The sequence below is a fragment of the Cynocephalus volans genome, chromosome 5, assembly GCF_027409185.1.
Source record: "Cynocephalus volans isolate mCynVol1 chromosome 5, mCynVol1.pri, whole genome shotgun sequence".
NCBI classification, from domain to species: domain Eukaryota; kingdom Metazoa; phylum Chordata; class Mammalia; order Dermoptera; family Cynocephalidae; genus Cynocephalus; species Cynocephalus volans.
The window spans coordinates 30736873-30756744 of NC_084464.1; the positions used below are offsets into that span (position 1 = coordinate 30736873).

The 19872-nt window shown below is 38.8% G+C and overlaps 1 protein-coding gene across 1 annotated transcript in view; it reads left to right on the forward strand.

Moving 5' to 3' along the window:
* The first annotated feature begins 664 nt into the window (after positions 1-664).
* Positions 665-19872, forward strand: part of RNF144B (ring finger protein 144B) — a 93717-nt gene continuing 74509 nt past the window's right edge. Inside the window, exons 1-2 of the mRNA XM_063097998.1 lie at positions 665-719; positions 13180-13380. Coding sequence (XP_062954068.1) covers positions 13216-13380 — 165 coding nt within the window. The 5' untranslated portion in view covers positions 665-719; positions 13180-13215. The remainder of the gene's footprint in view (positions 720-13179; positions 13381-19872) is intronic.

A 19872-nucleotide genomic window follows, 5' to 3' on the forward strand; every position in this document is an offset into this window, starting at 1 on the left:
TTTGATGGGATGTGCATGGGAGTGTTTCCATAAAACAGTTTTCTGGCGAAGTGGGAAAGCAGGTCTGGGCTGTTCCAAGTAAGAAAGATTTAAAGAGCTGGGAAAGAGGGAGAAGAAAGGTGGCCTGTGAGGCTCTGTACAGAGAAGCAGCAAGCACTAAAGGTTAAGAGGCTAACTAACTGTCCTGGGTGGGCAGGACGAAGGGCTCTAGGGGGCTGCTGCCCCTAGGACACCCTGCGCGGGATTCCTGCAGCAGCGGTCCCGGGACAGTCCCGAGCAGGGCGGCACGGAGAGCGCGGGAGGACTGGCTTGCTGGGTTGGGACAGGGTTAAGGCCATCACCTGCAGCTGAAGTGCGACCCAGATGGGAAGAAGGAAGTGCGGCGCCTGAGCTTCCTGTATAAATAAACGCGCGGCTCCTGGCGCTGCTGCTGCTGCCGCCGCCGCGGCTGCCGCTCGCTCGCGGGCTCTGCAGGCGTCCCGGGCATCGGCTGCCCGTCACGGCGCCGCGGCGGTGCGGGGCTGTTCCTCCTCCCGACCGGCAGGTCTGGGAGCGCCGGTCCCGTGGCAGTCCTGCGAAGTGTAGAGCTGTCAGCCGCGGAGGGAGCGGGGAGATGAAACGGCCGCTCCCGGCTGGTGTGCGAGCAGCCCGGGCTGCCGGTGCCCTCGAGCCGGGCGACTGAGAAGCCCAGAGGCCGGAGAGCACAGCGCCCCTGCCAGGTAGGCTGAGCGAGCTCTTCAAAGGCTGCGGGCATTGCGAGGCAGCAGTGATGCTGGGCTAGGAGAAAAGGATGGGAGACTAATGGTGACACCGGGGCGTTTGGCTTTATTTTCTGTCTCCTGTGCTTAAACCATACAGAATCGAATTCATGCGGAATGTCTTAAACACCTGTTAACTTTTAAAAATAGATGCCTTTGTAAAGGTAGAAAGGAACGAGCTTCCAGTCTGTGTACACTTGTATCGTAAAATTCTGGATTAGACCAGACGGCCTTATGTCTTAAAGGGAGACCAGAAGTTGGTGTAATCTCGGATGTCTACCGTCTGTTATTTGGGAATGCATAGCAATATGTCGACACACGGTTATGCATACATAAGATGTTATACTAACCATCGAATCATGGCCACACGTTATAGTGATTTTTTTTTTTAAATCGGATAATTGCTCAATAAACAGAGTGAAACTCTGATCCTATGAGGCTATTCTCAAGTTTAAGTTAAAATGGAACTGGTGACTGTTTCAACAGGGAAAAGGTATCTTTTGCTTACCCCTTCCAGGGCACCTTTTGTTTTTCTTATTCGTTTCGGGGATTCTGGTGTAAGTCTATTCCTGATGCATAAACTCTACGTTCAGGTTTCTCAGAAATGAGTTTCCCTCCCTGGGAAAATGTTCTTCATGTTTCCACTACGGACTATCAGTTTCTTATTGCTTTCTGCCACATATATCTTATCAAAACATTCAGGTCTAAACAGGACTACCAGTGTTCTTCTGATTTGGTAGTTCTACGTGCTTATTTGAACACTGAGAGGTATGAATTAAAGGACAATGTATCTAACATTTCCGAAGCAGCAGATTTAGGGGTGTTACGGCTGGAAGCAAAATAAATGAACTTTGGGATGACTCAGTTTTTAGGGTGTGGGTAAGAAGCAAAAGGAACCCAGCCAGTCTTAACTGAGTTGCTGGCTAATTAAAATATCTGGCTGCTGCAGCTTTCACTGAAATGAGCCTCTAGATCTCTAGTCCCTTTCACATCTAATTCCTCTTAGGATCCCTTCTTTTCCTTATTGGGTCCTTTCTTACCAACCATGGTCCTTTTCATGGGCAGCAGTCCCTTAAATATTTCTAAAACTTCTCGAGGAGGAGATGGAGAAAAAAAGAGAGAAATCTATAGCAGATCCATAAAGCCACTTGGAGTTAATTGTGTTATGAAATCCAAGGTGGTGGTTTCAAACAAATCCTGCCCTGCCCTTGTACACCTTTGGCTAGTATTGTATTCTTTGTGATGGGAGTAAACTTAGAAAGATGGGAAAGAAAAGAAAAACCTCTGTTTCAAAAGTAGCCTTTGACTAATTGTCTTGCTGAATAAAAAATACCAGGTAAACTTATATATAGCAAATGTGAAAAAGATGTCAAGTAGTAGAACTGGATTGCTTGGCTTTTTATTTAAAACAAACAGAAAAAAACACAAAAACTCCACCAAAAAAAAAAAAAAAAAACAAAACCCAAACCAATCACCCTAGATAACTTGCTCCTGCACTACTGTGCTGGAAGTAAGGTTTGAGTGTGGTCAAACACTGTGCGTTTACCCAGAGTCTTACAAATATTTACAGTCGTCTATGCCAAATATCTTTGTGCTGAGCCCTGAAGAACATTCTCAGCATTCAAAAGCCCCATTCTCATGAATGGTTTCAGTTCATTGGCAATTTAAAGGCATTCAGGCTTCCAAACTAGGTCAGCTTAAGACATGTCTTTTTAAAAATAATCAGTTTTTGGATCTCAGATTATGAACCAGGCTTTTGGAGCCAAACTCTGCAGCAAAGAGAAAAGTATTCTCTCTCTAGAAAGAAGAAAGTTTATTTTATCTACCTAGTAAGACCATTTAGCTTCCTGGAAAACATCTTTCTCTTTAATAGTTTGAATACTTCTAATCTGAGAAAGTACATTTAAAATTTCATTTTTGAAAAGTAGTTTTAATATTTTGTTGTTTAACATTTGTATGTATGTCAGAATCATTTCTCTGAAGTGTATCTGCTAATCCTGACTTCTGTGTTTCCCCTGGCCTTGACTATGACATTACTTTCTTGTTGAGTGAAGTTCTTAGTGTTTGAAATATCCAGTTTGAGGTAGAGGTCAGGAATCATGCTGAACCCAGATGCTGGTGGAGGAACAAAGTCCGAACAGCTTGGGGACTAAATCTACTCTGTGCAACTGATTATTTTGGATATGGGAAAGGTGCCAAGCTGCCACACAAGTCATGCTTTCCACTTTGGGCTTTGGGGAGTGGGTATCTGCAGCCATTGCTCCTAAGTGCTGAGACATTTCTTTCAGGGATGACTGCCTTAATTTATAGACACTCTTAACTATACCAAATCATTAATAATTGCAGCTTTTGAATTGCTGAAAGTGAGTATAGATGATCCACTCTACTGTTGAGTGACTACTATTTGCCAGGCACTGTACTAGAAGCTGGGGATATAAGGATGTATGACATATGGCTGTGTCCTGAAGGAATTCTCATAAACTTGGAAGTGACTTTGGACCAGAGTGGTAATTCTTAAGTCATGTTGTTTTACCAGAGTGTAAAAACTACTTTGACATTTGTCATTTCAAGTCATGTATTTTTTTTGTAATGTTACCCTGATGTCACGTAATGTTAAATAACATGAAAAAGCATAATGACACCTAAGTTAATTTATTTTAAATTTTAAATTTTATTTTTTCACCTTTAGATATAGGTAAGAGGTGTCTTTGACTAACATTTCATTTCTATTAACCTTGGCATTTGCTATTTACTTGTTTGATGAGTGCTTCTAAACCCAATGCATCATAATGTAGTTATTTAAAAAATGAGAAACTATACATTAAAGAGGGCAAAAATGACCAATGCTTCTGCAACATGGAATGAGAAACTTCTCATCTATGATTGGATCCCTCTTTTGAAAATACAACAACTAAAGTGAAATAAACTTGTTACAGCTTCAGATACACATAGTTCCCTCTTATTTGCAGGGATGTCTGAAACAGTGGATAGTACCAAACCTTATATATATACAGTACTATGTTTTTTCCTGTACATAGACACATACCCATGATAAAGTTTAATTTGTACATTAGGCACAGTAAGAGATTAACAGCAATAACTAATAACAAAATAGAACAATTATAACAATATATTGTAAAAGAAGTTGTGTGAATATGGTCTCCCTCTCAAAATATCTTATTGTACTGTATTCACCTATTTTCAGACCGTGGTTGATCTTGGGTAACAGAAACTGCAGAAAGCAAAACCATGGATAAGGAGGAAGTACTGTACTTCTGATCACATGGCTTGTCGTATCTATTAAGAACGTAGTTTGAAAGCCATGTCTCATTGGTTTCCAATTTCCCTGAAGTCATGAGTTTGAGTCCCAGGCCTTTGTCAACTTGTTCTTTGTCTTTCTTGAGAAGACAGATCAAGACAACTCATGTCTGTCTGTGCTGGCTGGATTTTTGTGACTGAAGCCATAGACCCACAAATTCTTCTGTATATGACTATATGAAATCATCTGTTGACAACCTCTTCGGCTAGTTTACCTTTTATAAGTAGATACTGGGTTTGATCACCTATACATCCTTAGCACCTATCATGTGTGGAATTTGGCTCTTTGTGGGTTGGCTTTGTTTCTTGGGTTATGGGTTCCTGTTATAAGAAACTGATTTGGCAAAGAGGTACAAAAATACACCTCCTGCACCTTGCTTAGCATGTGTGGAGGAAATTCTTCTTCCAAACTGGTTTTAAATCTGTTTCTAATTAAAATTTTTATATGAAGCTTTTAACATTAACAGGAGAGGGTAATATTTACAGATGCCTTTATTCATTCAGAGAAAAAATTTTGATCTAGCTATTTATGCTTTAGTGACTGTGGTTTCCTGGTAATGTCCTGACCCAGGAAATCAGCCTGTCTCTTGCTCTGTGGGGCTTGCTGAAATACCACTTCTCCTTGATCTGTTAATTACATCATTGTCTGACCTGGCTTTAAGTGGCTTTCCTTCCTGTTTCTGAGCTTTGTTGTTATGCCAGGCAGAGGGAAGAAAATTATTTAACAGGGCTGTATGAATAATTGTGGGAGGCAGAGGAACCACCGATTAAAAAGGACTGGGCAGGACATAGTGGTGGTGTTGAGAAGGGAGCTACCATGATGACAGTAAAATCACAATGCCAGAAATATCATTGAGCTATTGTTCTCATATTCTCTCCTACCTTCTTTCATAAGTTTATATTGTTGGGAAAGCTGGGAATGGATTTGCATCTCTTAGGCTTTACCCTGTAGTGTAATGAGAATGTGGAAAAAAGGCAAGAACAAAGACATGTATTTTTTAGAAAAAGCAACAACATTTTGTAAATGTTAAAACTCTACCTCACAGATGCCTTGGACTCTGTAGGTTTTGAGTTAGCTCATCGCAGTGTCATGTACTTTGTTGACTGTGCTCTCATGTCTGCTCCAGTATATATTTCTAGGGAAAAAAATTAAAAAATTGGATCACATTAAAATAGTTTTAACAGACTTAATTCATAACCTAATTTCAAACAGCAAAGAGGCTGTTCAGAAAACAGTTCTTACTAATGTTTAAGCTGCTCCTCTTAATGGAGTGTCTGTTCTTTTTACCCACAATAAAGGGTAATAGGAATATATTTACATATCAGTTCCATGTTTAGAAGATAATGGTCTGCAACTTACAAGGGTATGATCTTATTGCCATCCTAGAAACTATTGAGATGAAAATGTTAAACTAAGGAATTATAGTTTGAAATGATTTTTCATTTCTTGATTTCCTCTGAATGAAGCTGTGAAAATATTGAAGAGAACAGAAGTTCCCTTTTGTACCACAGGAGGCACAGTGATAAAAAGTGGTTTACAAAACTGTTATGTTGCAAAGCCTGAGAAGATGAATATTTACTTCCATCACATCTGAGAACTAAATATTTCTTGGGTTTGCTTAAGCTGGAGAATATTTTCTAATCTATTTTATTTTTAAAATAATGACCAAGTATCCTATGTGTGATACCATATATGTACTCATTGGCCTTGAGCATTGTTTATATGAAAAGTAATTAAATATAAAATATACTTGAATAATTGCAGTTCTTTGACTACCTATGTGTGTGTTTGTTCATGCCCTCTTAGGGTGCATATTAGAAGTGTTTTCTGATTTTATTGATGGGCACTGGTTTGTCTTGTCCCTGAAGGACCAGAGAGCTAGTCAGAGATGCAAGCAGGGAGTAGAACCACAGCACTGGCCAGAAAGGAGGTCTACTGTAAGTCCTTGCCCTGCTTGACACCAATTCTTGTTGCCCTGGCTATCACTCTTGCTACCAGCCAGCAGGTCTACCTTCTGCTCCAGACTGAAGTTAGGGTAGAACTTCAGCAAATGGCTAATGGCTGTTAATGGTCAACAGTCAGTACTGTCTGAGTCACTAATAGCTTCTGATGAATGACTGGATAAGAAAAACATGGTGTGTATATATATATATATACACACACACAATGGAATACTACTCAGCCATGCATTCATATCTGTTATTACAGCTACTTCACAGCAATGGCTCAGTGTCTTGCAAAGGCATGTCAACAGTTTGCCAGTATTCGTGTATCTCCTCTTTTGTTTTGTCCCTTGTTCTTGAATAACTCTTAGAGTTTCATAGTATAGCCTGGAATTAAGACCTCAGAACAGATCAATTGGATTTTTACTTACATTAATATTCCATCAGTAATACTCCGTTGATTCATTTTGGTAGCTGTCTATTTCTCTTTTTCTCTTTCATTGTTGTTTTATCAACTTATTTAAAGTTTAAAGTTTTTGTAGAATGGAGTAAAAATTCCTAGATAACTAGAGAAGTATCCTAGTAAGACATTATCCTTTCCAATTACATTATCTTTTTGTACAAGGGAATGCTGTTTTGATTTTGGATAGTCAGTCATCAGCTACATTAGTTAAAAATACTTTGAATGTTGGCTCTCCTACCCTCTACATTTTTGGAGCAGATTGCTTTTTCAGGCCGCCAGCAGAATATGAAAATTCCTTATACATCCTGTGCTTCCAGCACAGCTTCTGAAGTATTCCTTTCTTTAGCAGTTCTAATAAAAACACATGAGGGAAAAAGTGACTTTCCTGTTCTTTCCTATCAGATAGTACTTGCTTCTCATATAATGAACACTTTATAGTGCAAGAGACATTCATAGAGCAGGTAGAACTGCTGGTTCTTCTTTCCTGGTAATTTAGTGCAAAATCAGATGTTTTAGAGTGACTTTCCTTCCTTACCTGGCCCAGCTGGTCTGTTACAGGGTTAGGTGTATGGAAGCAAGTGATACCCGCCACCAACTTTAGAAAGTTTGAACCTGAAGGCAGCTGACAGGTTTCTCTTCTTTCCAACATGCCCTTTACATTCTCTGCCAAATTTCTTTTCCCAAGGGATTCTTGGCACCTAATGAGAGGCACAGACAGATCTGTAATAACTGTAAAAGTAATTTATAATTGTTACCTTTTAAAATCAACTGGTAGGGTGGATAATTCAAGTGATTTTCTCATTTTGGATAAAAATGTGAGGGATGAGGCAGAACCTGTTGAGCAAGCCGGTAAGGGTGAGTTAGCATCTCTCTGGAAGGACTGCAAGGAAGACTTTTAATTGAAATCCGGAGGGGACTGTGTGTGAATTGCCTGTGTCCCTGTGAAGATGAGGCCTGATGAGAGGGAAAGGAGGAGCTGGAGTGTTACTGTCCTTCTGGGACACCCCCTCCAAGCTTTATACCATTTACTAAGTAGTTTGGGTGGGGTCTGAGCTTCTGCTGTTGGTGGATTCATGTTGTCGAGTCTGGTGAATCTTAATAGGAATGAAGAAACACTGGGACACCTTGGAGCCATTCATAATCTCCAGTGTGGGGAAGTTCGTTAGCAAACTTCAGGATTCTCCTGTTTACTGCTTGAAGAGCTTGATTTCCAGTGAATCAGAGGTGAAAGGATTTCTTGTTTAATAATCTTTTCTTATGAAGTGCTTACTATGTGTCATTTATTTTTTAAACATTCATTGTTGATTTTGCTCAAAGTGAAAAACCAAAGAGCTGTTTTTTAATCTGTGCATGGTGAAGCCTTAGGCTTCTGTGTTAGTGTCTGGGTGGTTGTTGAGGGGAAGGTCATGGTGACCAGTCCTGGGTCTCCCACTGTGGAACCAGCACTAGTTTACCTTTATCTCTTTTGGACTGTGGTGGTTCGCTTAAGATTTTTGTTTATATAAAATTACATTGCTTGAAAAATGTTTTTTTTTTTTTTTTTTTAATTTTATTTTGTCGATATACATTGTGGCTGATTATTGCTCCCCATCACCACAACCTCCCTCCCTTCTCCCTCCCCCCTCCCCCCCAACAATGTCCTTTCTGTTTGCTTGTCGTATCAACTTCAAATAATTGTGGTTGTTATATCTTCTTCCCCCCCCGTTTGTGTGTGTGTGTGTGTGTGTGTGTGTGTGTGTGTGTGTGTGTGTGTGTGTGTGTGTGTGTGTGTGTGTGTGTGTGTGTGAATTTATATATTAATTTTTAGCTCCCTCCAATAAGTGAGAACATGTGGTATTTCTCTTTCTGTGCCTGACTTGTTTCACTTAATATAATTCTCTCAAGGTCCATCCATGTTGTTGCAAATGGCAGTATTTCATTCGTTTTTATAGCTGAGTAGTATTCCATTGTGTAGATGTACCACATTTTCTGTATCCACTCATCCGATGATGGGCATTTGGGCTGGTTCCAACTCTTGGCTATTGTAAAGAGTGCTGCGATAAACATTGGGAAACAGGTATACCTTCGACTTGATGATTTCCATTCTTCTGGGTATATACCCAACAGTGGGATAGCTGGGTTGTATGGTAGATCTATCTGCAATTGTTTGAGGAACCTCCATACCATTTTCCATAGAGGCTGCACCATTTTGCAGTCCCACCAACAATGTATGAGAGTTCCTTTTTCTCCGCAGCCTCGCCAGCATTTATCGTTCATAGTCTTTTGGATTTTAGCCATCCTAACTGGGGTTAGATGGTATCTCAATGTGGTTTTGATTTGCATTTCCCGGATGCTGAGTGATGTTGAGCATTTTTTCATATGTCTGTTGGCCATTTGTATATCTTCCTTAGAGAAATGCCTACTTAGCTCTTTTGCCCATTTTTTAATCGGGTTGTTTGTTTTCTTCTTGTACAGTTGTTTGAGTTCCTTATATATTCTGGATATTAATCCTTTGTCATATATATATATATATCTGACAAAATATATATTTGAAAAATGTTTGAAAGCCATCACTTTTAAGGAATTGGTGTGATTGTGCACAGAAAAATAGATCACTTCTTTTTGAAGAATCATTTAGGATTGTTCACATTTGAAAGGGATGAAATATATGACTTCCTTCCTCTGTCTTATTGAGTCACAAGTACTGCCTACTGGAATGCCTGGAATTTCTTTTTTTTCTTTTTTTTAGTGAAGATGGGTCTCTGTTATGTAAAAGATTTGCTAGGCATCTATAATTAACAATAATTTATTGTATGTTCTCAAGTGGCTAGAAGAGAGGAGCTCAAAAGCTCTCATCACAAAGAAATAATAAATTTTTATGATGAATATGTTAATTACCCTTATTTGGCTATCACACATTGTGTGCATGTATTGAAATATAACTCTGTACCCCATAAGTATGTACAATCAATACTTTTCAATTAAAAAGTAAATCAATTAAAAAGTAGAAAATATATAAGTAACCAAAAAAACCCTACAAAACAAAAAACCAGAATGAGTCTCTTCTATGTAAAAGGTTTTTATGTCATAAAATATTTTTATGTATAAAATAATTTATTTTTATATTTTTTTATAACTTTGATGTCATAGCCTATAGGCATATAACTCACAAACTAAGGAGTAAAAACTTATGGATATGGCAAAAGGCAGGATTGTGTTTCAGATGGCCTTGATTAACACAATTTCTAGTTCTGCCTTCAAAAGAAGACTCTAAGAGATGCCTTCTAAGAAGCATGTTTTTGTTTTTCACGAGAACATAAAAAATTTGGTCTGTTTAATGTCTCCTTCTGAAAGATAATATAGGGTGAGACTGTGAGAAGTACTTGACTTTTCCGAAGAATACCTAGATCTCTTGCTAGACTGGAACAGCAGGATTGGCTGGTCACAACAGCTTCCTCCAGATGGTTCTGTGTCACTTCCCGTCTTCCCTGCTCAGGAAGCATTTATTGGTTGCATTTCTTCTTGTTGCTTCACTTGGGATTTCTCTTTTTGAGGGGGAAGGTAATTCAAAATATGTTGTACAAGCAGTGCTAAGAAAATAGAGATGAGAAGACAGCAGTTAGGGGAAGTTGATGGGACTGTGAGTGCTATGAACTGGGGAGTCTTGGAGAAATAAACTAGCAATAGTTGTCTAAGCATAAACTGGGAAAAGAACGGAGGTAAAATCATTCATTTTTACTCCTCTGTTGATCCTCAGGAGAGTTTTTTGAAACCTCAAAATTCTGAATTTGATGTGCAGGTTGATTTGAATTTAATTTGCTCTTGGATGATAGCTGTTCAATGGTTAATGGAATAAGAACACTGTGTCTTGAAACTTATTGGGTCTTTGCCAAGAAATATCATGTTGTATATATTGGAAGCTAATCATTGGTTAGCTTTTTAATTTTCTTTTCATCTAATGTAGTCTGTCTCCCCCCAACCCTCTTATTTTAGAACTTCTGTGTCTATATATTGAGACGTAAGCTTTTGTGGGGCTATGAGGCAAATGCTGCACGTGTGATTTCTTTTACCCAAAAATTGGGAGGAGGAGAGTCAGGTTCTCATAGGGAGAGGGGTATTTGCAATGATTGCAATGGCAGAGTTTATTAGAATTGACTATCCAAAAAGAGCTAAAAGAACTTTAAAGTAGAAAGAACTTCAGGACTTTTATTTAATCAGAACATGAAATTTCCTGATGTGATATAAAATATTAATATAAAAGATTATTTTCAAAATTATTTCACCTCTCTAAAAGATAAAGACTTTGAATGAAAATAATCTAGTGGAAGGACTTTCATTGTAATTTTTATTTTTATTATAAAGATATCTTTTCCTATAGTTATACCATGTGTGGAAACAGATTTTATTCCTGGACAACTTCAGCGACCTTAAGGATAGCCATAGTTCATGAACTTCATCTCTCTCTCTTTCTCTCTCTCTTTTTCCTTCCCCCTTCCTCCTCCTGTCTTTCCCTACTTCATTCCTCTGTATAACATCCACTTATAAGGCAGCTCTGCTGTAATGGATTAGGCACTGGGTTTGGCCTCGAAAGCTGGAGGTTTGCATTCTACTCTGCCATATACAAGCTCTGGGAACTTTGGCAGATTACTTAACTTCTTAGTACCTCAATTAACCTACAAAAATGAAGAAAATAATTTTCGTGGATGCAGAAGATTAAATGAAATAATGTATGTGAAGGGACACAATGAACACTGACACACTATTAAAATTTTTTTGGGGGTGTAAAATATACATAACAAAATTTACCATTTCAACCATTTTAGGTGTATAATTTTAGGTGGCGTTAAGTACATTCATAGTGTTGTCCAACTACCACCACTATCCATTTCCAGAACGTTTTCATCATCCCATGCAGAAAGTCTGTACTCATTAAATAATAATTCTTCATTTCCCTTTCCCAGTAGTCCCTGGTAACCTCTATTCTACTTTTTGTTTCTATGAATTTGGCTACTGTAGGTACCTCACGTAAGTGGAATCATTAAATATTTGCCCTTTTCTGTCTGGCTTATTTCACTTAACATAATGTCTTCACGGTTCATGCATGTTGTAGCATGTGTCAGAATTTCATTCCTTTTTAAAGGCCGAATACTATTCCACTGTATGGATATACCACATTTTGTTCATTCATCTGTTGATGGACACTTCAGTTGCTTCCACCTTTGGCTATTGTGAATAATGCTGCTATGAACATGGATGCCTGGATGTACAAATATCTCTGAGACCTTGCTTTTTTTTAAATTTTATTTTTTTCATTGTACATATTTATGGGGCACAGTTTATTTCCATACATGCATATATTGTATACTGGTCTAATTAGAATAGTTAGCATATCTGTCACCTAAACATTTATCATTTCTTTGTGGTTATAACATTCAAGATCCTCTTTTCTGGCTTTCTTGAAATATACAATACAATATTATTAGCTATTGTCACTATTGTCACCCTAGGGCACCAGAACTTATTCTTCCTATCTAAGTGTAACTTTGTAACATTTTACTGGTCTACCAACCTTTCTCTGGCACCCCCTGCCTCTGGTAACCACTATTCTACTCTCTATTTCCCCTCTCTTTTTATTTTTCTTAATTGGCCCGTCATAATTTCATATATTTATGGAGTACAATATGATATTTAAGTACATTCACTGTGGATGTAATGATCATATCAGGGGGTTTAGTATATCCATCACCTCAAACATTTGTCACTTCTTTGTGTTAGGGACATCACCTCGACTGGCTATTCAAGGATACGCAGTACTTTAACTGTAGTCTCCCTATATTACTGTACAACACTAGATCCCATTCTTCCTGTTTTTCTACTATTTTGTGTCCACTTACTACTCTCTCTTCCTCTTCCCCTCTCCTGCTCCCTCTTTCTGCCACCAGTCTCTAGTCACTTCTATTCTCTAATTCTATGAGATCAACTTTTTTAGCTTCCGCATATAAGTGACAACATGTGAGGTGCTGCTTTCAATTCTTTTATGTATATATCCATAAGTGGAATTGCTGGATCATATGGTAATTCTTTATTTACTTTTTGAGTGACAACCCATTCTTAAGTGTTTTTTTTAATCTGTTGAATTATTCATAGTGGTATCCCCCCAGCTTTATTAAGGTTTAATTGACAAATAAAAATTGTATGTAATTATGGTATACAATGTAATATTTTGATAGTACATTATGAAATAGTTAAATCAAGCTGATTAACATATTGTCACCTTACATTTTTTTTGTGTGTGGTGAAAACATATAAAATCTACTCACAGCAATTTTCAAGTATATTCGTACATTATTATTAACTGTAGTCACCATGCTGTACAGTAGGTCTCCAGAACTTATTCCTCCTATTTGACTGAAACTTTGTAACCTTGACCAACATCTCCCTGTTTCCACCCCCCCACCACCGCCCAATAGTGGTCTTTCAGTTTCCATAGCTTATGTGTGATATGAATCAGAACAGTGAGATCAGATTAAATTTCAGGGCTACAGGAACACTTTGCCAAGGTAATAAGCACTCTAGGCTATGGTTCTCAGAAATGCATCAGCTGTATGTTTAGAGATCATTGAAGGTGAGGATTTGCTCTGCTGGCCCCCAAATGTGTAGGTTAAACAATAGCTGTATCAATGTGTATAATCTATTCTGCTTTGGACTATTCTACAGGAATTGAGGAGACTGAAGAGGGCAGAAGGCAGACTGATGGGCTCATTTGGTAGGCTCCATCATCTCGCCATGACTGCCGAAAATCCGACACCTGGAGACCTGGCTCTGGCCCCCCTTGTCACTTGCAAACTCTGCCTGTGTGAACAGTCTCCGGATAAGATGACCACGCTCCAGGAATGCCGGTGCATCTTTTGTACAGCTGTAAGTTTTCTTTGATGCTTTCATTATGAGAAAATACAAAGGGAAAACATTATAAAAGTACAGGATACATTTCTGTGGCTTACTGAGAAGCCAAAGTTTGCTACAGTATGATCTGCTTTGGAAAGCAATCCCACATTTGGATCTGTTTCCAAATAGTATTGTGAATGGTAAATCCCATGTTTACTGGTTTTTAATAAGTATAATGTGTGTGTGTGAAATTTAATTATTGGTTGAATAAGTAGTCTTTCTGTTCTTAAGATTCTAGCTAAGGAACAAAATAGAGAAAATTTTAACATGCTTGAATTAACTAACATTTTTAAGAAGCTCACCAGGTATTTTGAATGATGGAGAAATCAGTTGGCAATTTACTGAATTTTCTTTCATATACTTATTTCCTACAAAGCACATGGTATACTGTTATCATATCACCTTTTATTCTATTTTCCCACTATGCTGAATGCTTCTTTATTTCATGTAATAGAGAGAACCCTAAAGATCTACATGAGTGGGCTTGTTTCTTTTAATGTAATACCTGGTATCAACGCCCATGATTTTTATTGCGAGTTTCTTTGAAAGTTGGTTGGTTAAGGGGTAAAGATAGGAAATAGATTGATGAGCTCCTTTAGGATTCAAAGATTGCAAAGAACAGTATGTTTGTTCATTATTTCAACACGTATCTGTTGAGCAGCAACTATGTCCCAGGATTCTAGGGACCAGGATTTATCGTTAAAGAAACAAAACCCAGCAATGATCCTGGCTCTTAGGAGCTTATATTCTATCAAAGAACGTTACACAATACACAGAGTATCTATAGGTAAGTTCTATAGTATTGGGTGACAAGGACTTAGGAAACAAGTGGAGTCTGGGTAGCGAGGGTGGGGGGACAGGCCTTGGGGGCTGAGGGGAAGTTGCAGATTCAGGTGGGGTGGGCAGGAGTGGGCCTCACTGAGGAGTGATCTTGGTGCTGCTTTCTTTCCTCATCTTGTCAGCATGTGCTGCTTCAAGGGAAGTGAGGAAGTGGCCTTGTCATCTCTGAGCAACTTCACTTTGCTTTGGTCTTTGTTTCTGAATGCCGTCCTTCAAAAATGATTATTGCTCTGACTTTTTCACACGTTTCAGACCCTTGCTAACACTTGAAACAAATGAGTCAGAAGCAATATTTGGCGCAAACCAGGATGGAAAATTTTCTCTGAAGGTTGCTGATGCTTAAAAGCAGGGTATAGGATTCAGTTTTTGCTGTGAGATTTCATAGTGCAGAGCTCAAGTTTGTGCATCAGTGCTGGGTAAAGAATATACAAGTGAAGGTTGTATTTTATTTTCACAAGGAGTTAACACAGACGTGTTATGGATTCAAGAGATTTTAGTTCCTAACTAAAAACTGTACGACGGCTTCTCATTTCTCCTTCAGCAGTTTGGGGGTAGGAGTTACTACAATTAGATTATTCTGTCATCACTATTCGTACTTCCTCATTGTTAGGGAGTGCTCAAAAGCAGAAAGTCAAATGGCTTGATATTTTTGGTATCCCTCCAATTTTGGAACTTTTAGTAACATCTTTTTGATATGCCACATACTAGTAATTTCCAATTCTCAATAGGATTGGATGATATCTCCCGATTATTGGCTGGGAAAGACTTCTCGTGTATACCATATATTTAAAATGATTCTATTGGTTTTGCTAAGATCTCCCCCCCTACCTGCCACAGGGAATGTCCAAATGTAATGGTCCTCCTGCTTTATTTGGTGCTATACTGGTATATTTTGTGGATTTAATAAAGCTTTTAAAACATTCTATCTTTGTCCTATTTTTCCTAAGAGGTATCCCTGGCCATTTTGTGGTGAGCTTAAATTCTTTTTGTTCCCAAGAATACTGTGTTCCGTTTCCAGCTCCACCCCAGCTCAACTGTATGACTGGGCAAATGGTGAATCCCTTTGGGCCTCTGATTACTCATTTGTAAAATGAATGTGATAGGACCCTTCACAGTGCTCCAAATATGGGATACAGTATACTCCGGGAGTGCAGAATGGACAGATGGGGAGTATCTGACTTGATCATTGAATGTTAAACAGCTCATTCCCTATCTTTAGGGAGACCTGGCCTTTAAATAGGTGTCCTCACTTCAAGTGTTCCATGGACTGCCAGCTCTGTGAAGCAGAGATGACTTTTGAATAGAGTGTTCCATAGTCAAATTAGCTTGGAAACTGCTGTGTTCTCTTTCCTCTCTTGGAAGGATGTAATGCATATTTGCATTTTAGAGGCTCTGTGGAATCTTGTGGCTAAAAGGAAAGCAGGGAGACCCTACTTAGCTTCTCTTGATTTAGCATTTCCATTTGATCATGCCACATTTTTAAAGTGAAACACCTATTAACTTGCCCACAACCAGTGCTCTGAAGAATGCTGCTTTACATTGTTTCGTGTAAGTAATTCTTGATTTAAATGACATCTGGAGAAAGGAATGTGATGGACATTGCTTCAAATAAACCATCAATATATCTAGTTTCTTGTTAAAGGATATTCTGTGTGTGAGATGGTTTCTGTTAGACTATTTGCTCAGCTTTAATATACAGAAGTGTAGTAAAAAAAGAAGGGAAGCTGAATATATAAGAAAAAAATGGGCATAGCTCTCACTAGCATGACTGAAGCATGATCATTGGGTATATACAGAACCAAAGAAGTTGATATTTTGGGATTACAGAGAGAGGTGTTGCCTAATTACTTGTTCTATTCTGAAGGTTAAATATCTCAGGGATGTTATTCTGCTAATGATATACAAAGGGTTTCTCTCTTTTTTTTGTGTGTACAGATTTAAAAAACCCAGATATGAAAATCAAACTTTCATTTTCTGGCTTTTACAACACATACGTCCAGATAATGCCACTTGATTTTAATTCAAGTGAAAGGAAAAAAATTCGCAAAAGTCAGTTATCAAAGTAGTGAAAATTTGTGGGTTTGCTCTCTTGTGGGCAATATTTACCTCTAATTTATTTTGGAAGCTATTACTGTCAGCCACGAATTAAGGAATAGTGAAGACACAGTTGTTGCTTGTTTTTATAACCTAGATAATTTTCACCTGAAAAGAGTTGGTATGTTGGCCTGTTTACCCTTCATATTAAAGACAGGATGTGCTGGGCAAAAAGAAATAAAGTCCAGCCCTATTCTCGCCTTTTTTCCATTACATTTTGTTGGCTCTAGGTAGTTAGAACTCCTTTTACTATTCGTTTTTCTGAGCCAAATAAATTTTCAATGTTTAAAAAGTGAGAGGAAATATAAAACTTTTTAGACCAAGCCTTTCTTTCTCTTGGGGCCTGTTGGATGACCTTTAAGAAAATCCCACAGATGGCCTGAAAGACATTTACAGTTTGGGAAGATTTGCAGTGTGTGTGCGTGTGTACGTTTGTGTATGTACGTGCATGTGTGTGCACGTACACGGCTTGGTAACTTTCAAATGAAGCCAAGAACCTGCAATGGTTCTTTTTTGGGTTCTGATACCTGCATTAGGGGAAAGGAATGCCACCTCCCTACGCCCACCCTAATCCTCCCTTGCAGTACCCCATAGAGGTTAAGAGTGCAGGTACAGAGACAGAAAGACCCAGACTCAAGGTCAGGCTTTGCCATTTAATGGTGTAAGATTTGGGGGCAAGTTCTTTGGCTTCTCTAAGCCTTAGTTTTCTCACCTGTAAAATGGGGTTAGGGAGGGGTTGATTATACCTATTTTAGAATGTTGTAGGAGGCATCAAATGAGAATTCCAGTAAAGCATCTAGCATAGTGCCAAGGCCATAGTAAGTTGGAGTTATTATTATTCCTAAGTTCCATTGGTGTACCGAGTTGATCTGTTTTTAAAAAATGTTTTAGAGAAAGGAAAGCCTATAAAGATTTGACTGGTGTGGCTTCCTCATTAGCCTTTTATAAAAAGGTAGTTATAGAGGTGATTTCAACTTCCCTACTATTCCGATACACCCACAGAATAGCAGTTAGGATAGAGAGAATTTTTTTCTGTTGAATTTGTCCAAAGTGTGGCTTCTAGCTGGATGTTTAAACTGAAGATCTAGAAGTAGGACTTACAGAAAAAACAGAAAAACCAATACAACTTTGAAAGTGAGTAGATGAGCACATTTCTGGTGAATGTAAGATGGAAGGCTGTCTCAAACTATCGTTTATTTAAGAGCTGCTTACTCCCAAGAAGAATATAATAATATAATTACTCATTGGCTTCATGTGTTAGTGTAGAGTCATTTTTAAGTACCTTTAATTGAGAACGCTCTGGAACTGCAAGAAATAATGAGGCTTCCTAATCCAGGCCAATGTCACAGAACAGTTTTCTGCCCCCTCATTTGGTTGTGTGACTTCAAGTCTTTCCTGAAGCTTTCAAATTCTTCAGCTCTCTAGATTCCCATGTCTTCTATTACTGTTAAGTGAACAGGAGTTAATTCTGCCAGTTCAAAGCATTCTGTTATTCTGTTAGTTTCTAGTACTAAAACATACTGGCTTGCAAGGTTAGTTTTATGCTTTCCCTTAACTTTGCTTTGGGTGGTCAATAGTAAGTCAGTGAATTTATTTCTGTTTATGAAATGACTTCAATATACTCACTGCTTGTACCTATTAAGAGTTTTAATGATGATGCTATGATGACTTTTGTATTTATAAGTCAAGTCATTGGTTTAAAATGCCAATTTTGATGCTATATTTTTCCACTGACAACTGAGCTGCTGCAGGGTCAGGTGGCATCTGTGGAATAAAAGCGAACAGTAACAGCATGAGAAATGGATTAGAGATGACTCAAGGAAGAGCTGGCTTCCTGGACCTATGATCTCATCCATGCCTAATACTCACCACTTATTCAAGGAAAGTAGTAAAATGTGGCAAGAGAGGAAAGAGCAGCAAACACAAGCATACTATTAAGGTCCTAATGTCTTTGCTGTAGTATCATAGTCCTAGAATTGGAAGGGACCCAATTTCTAGTTCCCCCACCCTTCTAATGAAAGAAGTCCTTGTCCTGGATGCCAGTATAGTTTAGCATTTAAGAGAATGGGTCTCAAGTTTGGTTGCCTGAACCTTAATTATCAACAAATACTTGATACTATTGTCTAGTACTATTCTGATGGTTAGGTTATAGTGATAAACAATCAGATCAAAACCCGGTTTTCAAATAGCTCAACTTTTAGTGCAGGACACCCATACTAACAAGTTAGTACAGAAGTCAGATGATGATGTGAGCTCTGGAAAAATGAAGTAGTAAGGAGCTAAGGAGTGCTACGGGGAGTGGGTTTCCACTTTACATTAGATGGTCAGGGAAGTCTCACTGATAAGGTGTTGAGTAGTGACCTGAAGAAAATGGGGAACAAGCCATATAAATATCTGGAAGAAGAGGGGTTTAGGTAGTGGAAGGCCATACGGAGGTCTTAAATGGGGAGTGTGCTTGGTGTGTTCTGATACAGCAAGCAGGCCAGTGTGACTTGAGAAGTGTGTGTATGTGTGTGTGTGTGCATGCATGTGCAGAGGGAGCAGTAGGAGATGAAGGCCAAATCCCATAATCTGCCATCTGCTGGCTGAAACCCAGGAGAACCAGTGGTGAACTTCCAGTACAAGCCTGAAGGCCTGAGAACCCGGAGAGCCAATGGTATGAGTCCCAATCTGAGGGCAAGATAAGACTGATGTCCCAGCTCATGCAGTCAGGCAGAGAGAGCAAATTCTTCTTTCCTCAGTCTTTTTGTTCTGTTCAGGCCCTCAACGTGGATAATGCCTACTCATGCTAGGGAGGGCAATCTGCTTTATTCAGTCTACTGATTCAAATGCTAATCTCATCCAGAAATACCTTCACAGACACACCCAGAAATAATGTTTAACGAAATATCTGGGTACCCTGTGGCCCAGTCAAGTTGACACATAAAATGAACCATCACAATCACACTTTGCTGCATAGAGAATAAACTACAGGGGTTAGGATGAAAGCAAGAAGACTGGCTGGAAGGCAAATACAATAATCCAGGCCAAAGATGATGGTGGCTTGGACCAGCAGGCAGTAGCTGTCTACATCTTTGGCCAGTATAAGTCTTCATTTTCTTTTATATAACAAAGGAATAATAATAAATCATCTCATAAGATTATAGAGAAGATTACAGTAGATAATCTAGGTAAAGCACTTAGAACAGTCCCTGGAATACAGCTAGTATGTTTATGGATTGAAATTGTGTCCCCCAAGTTTTATGTATTAGAGGCTTGATCCCCATTGTAACTTTGAAGGTGGGAAATCCTATTATGGCAATTGAAAGGTGGGGCCTTGAAGAAGTGATTAGATTCTTAGGATCGTGCCCTAGTGAAAGGATTAATAATGGTGGTCATGGATGTGGTTCTGAGGACTTAAAAAGGAGAGTACGTGAGAGTCTCTCTTTCTGCTGCACCGTTTCCTGCCATTTGAAATCCCTGTGTTGCTATAAAGCTACCACCTGAGAAGACACTCACCAGATGTGGTCCCTGGACTTTGGACTGCCCAGC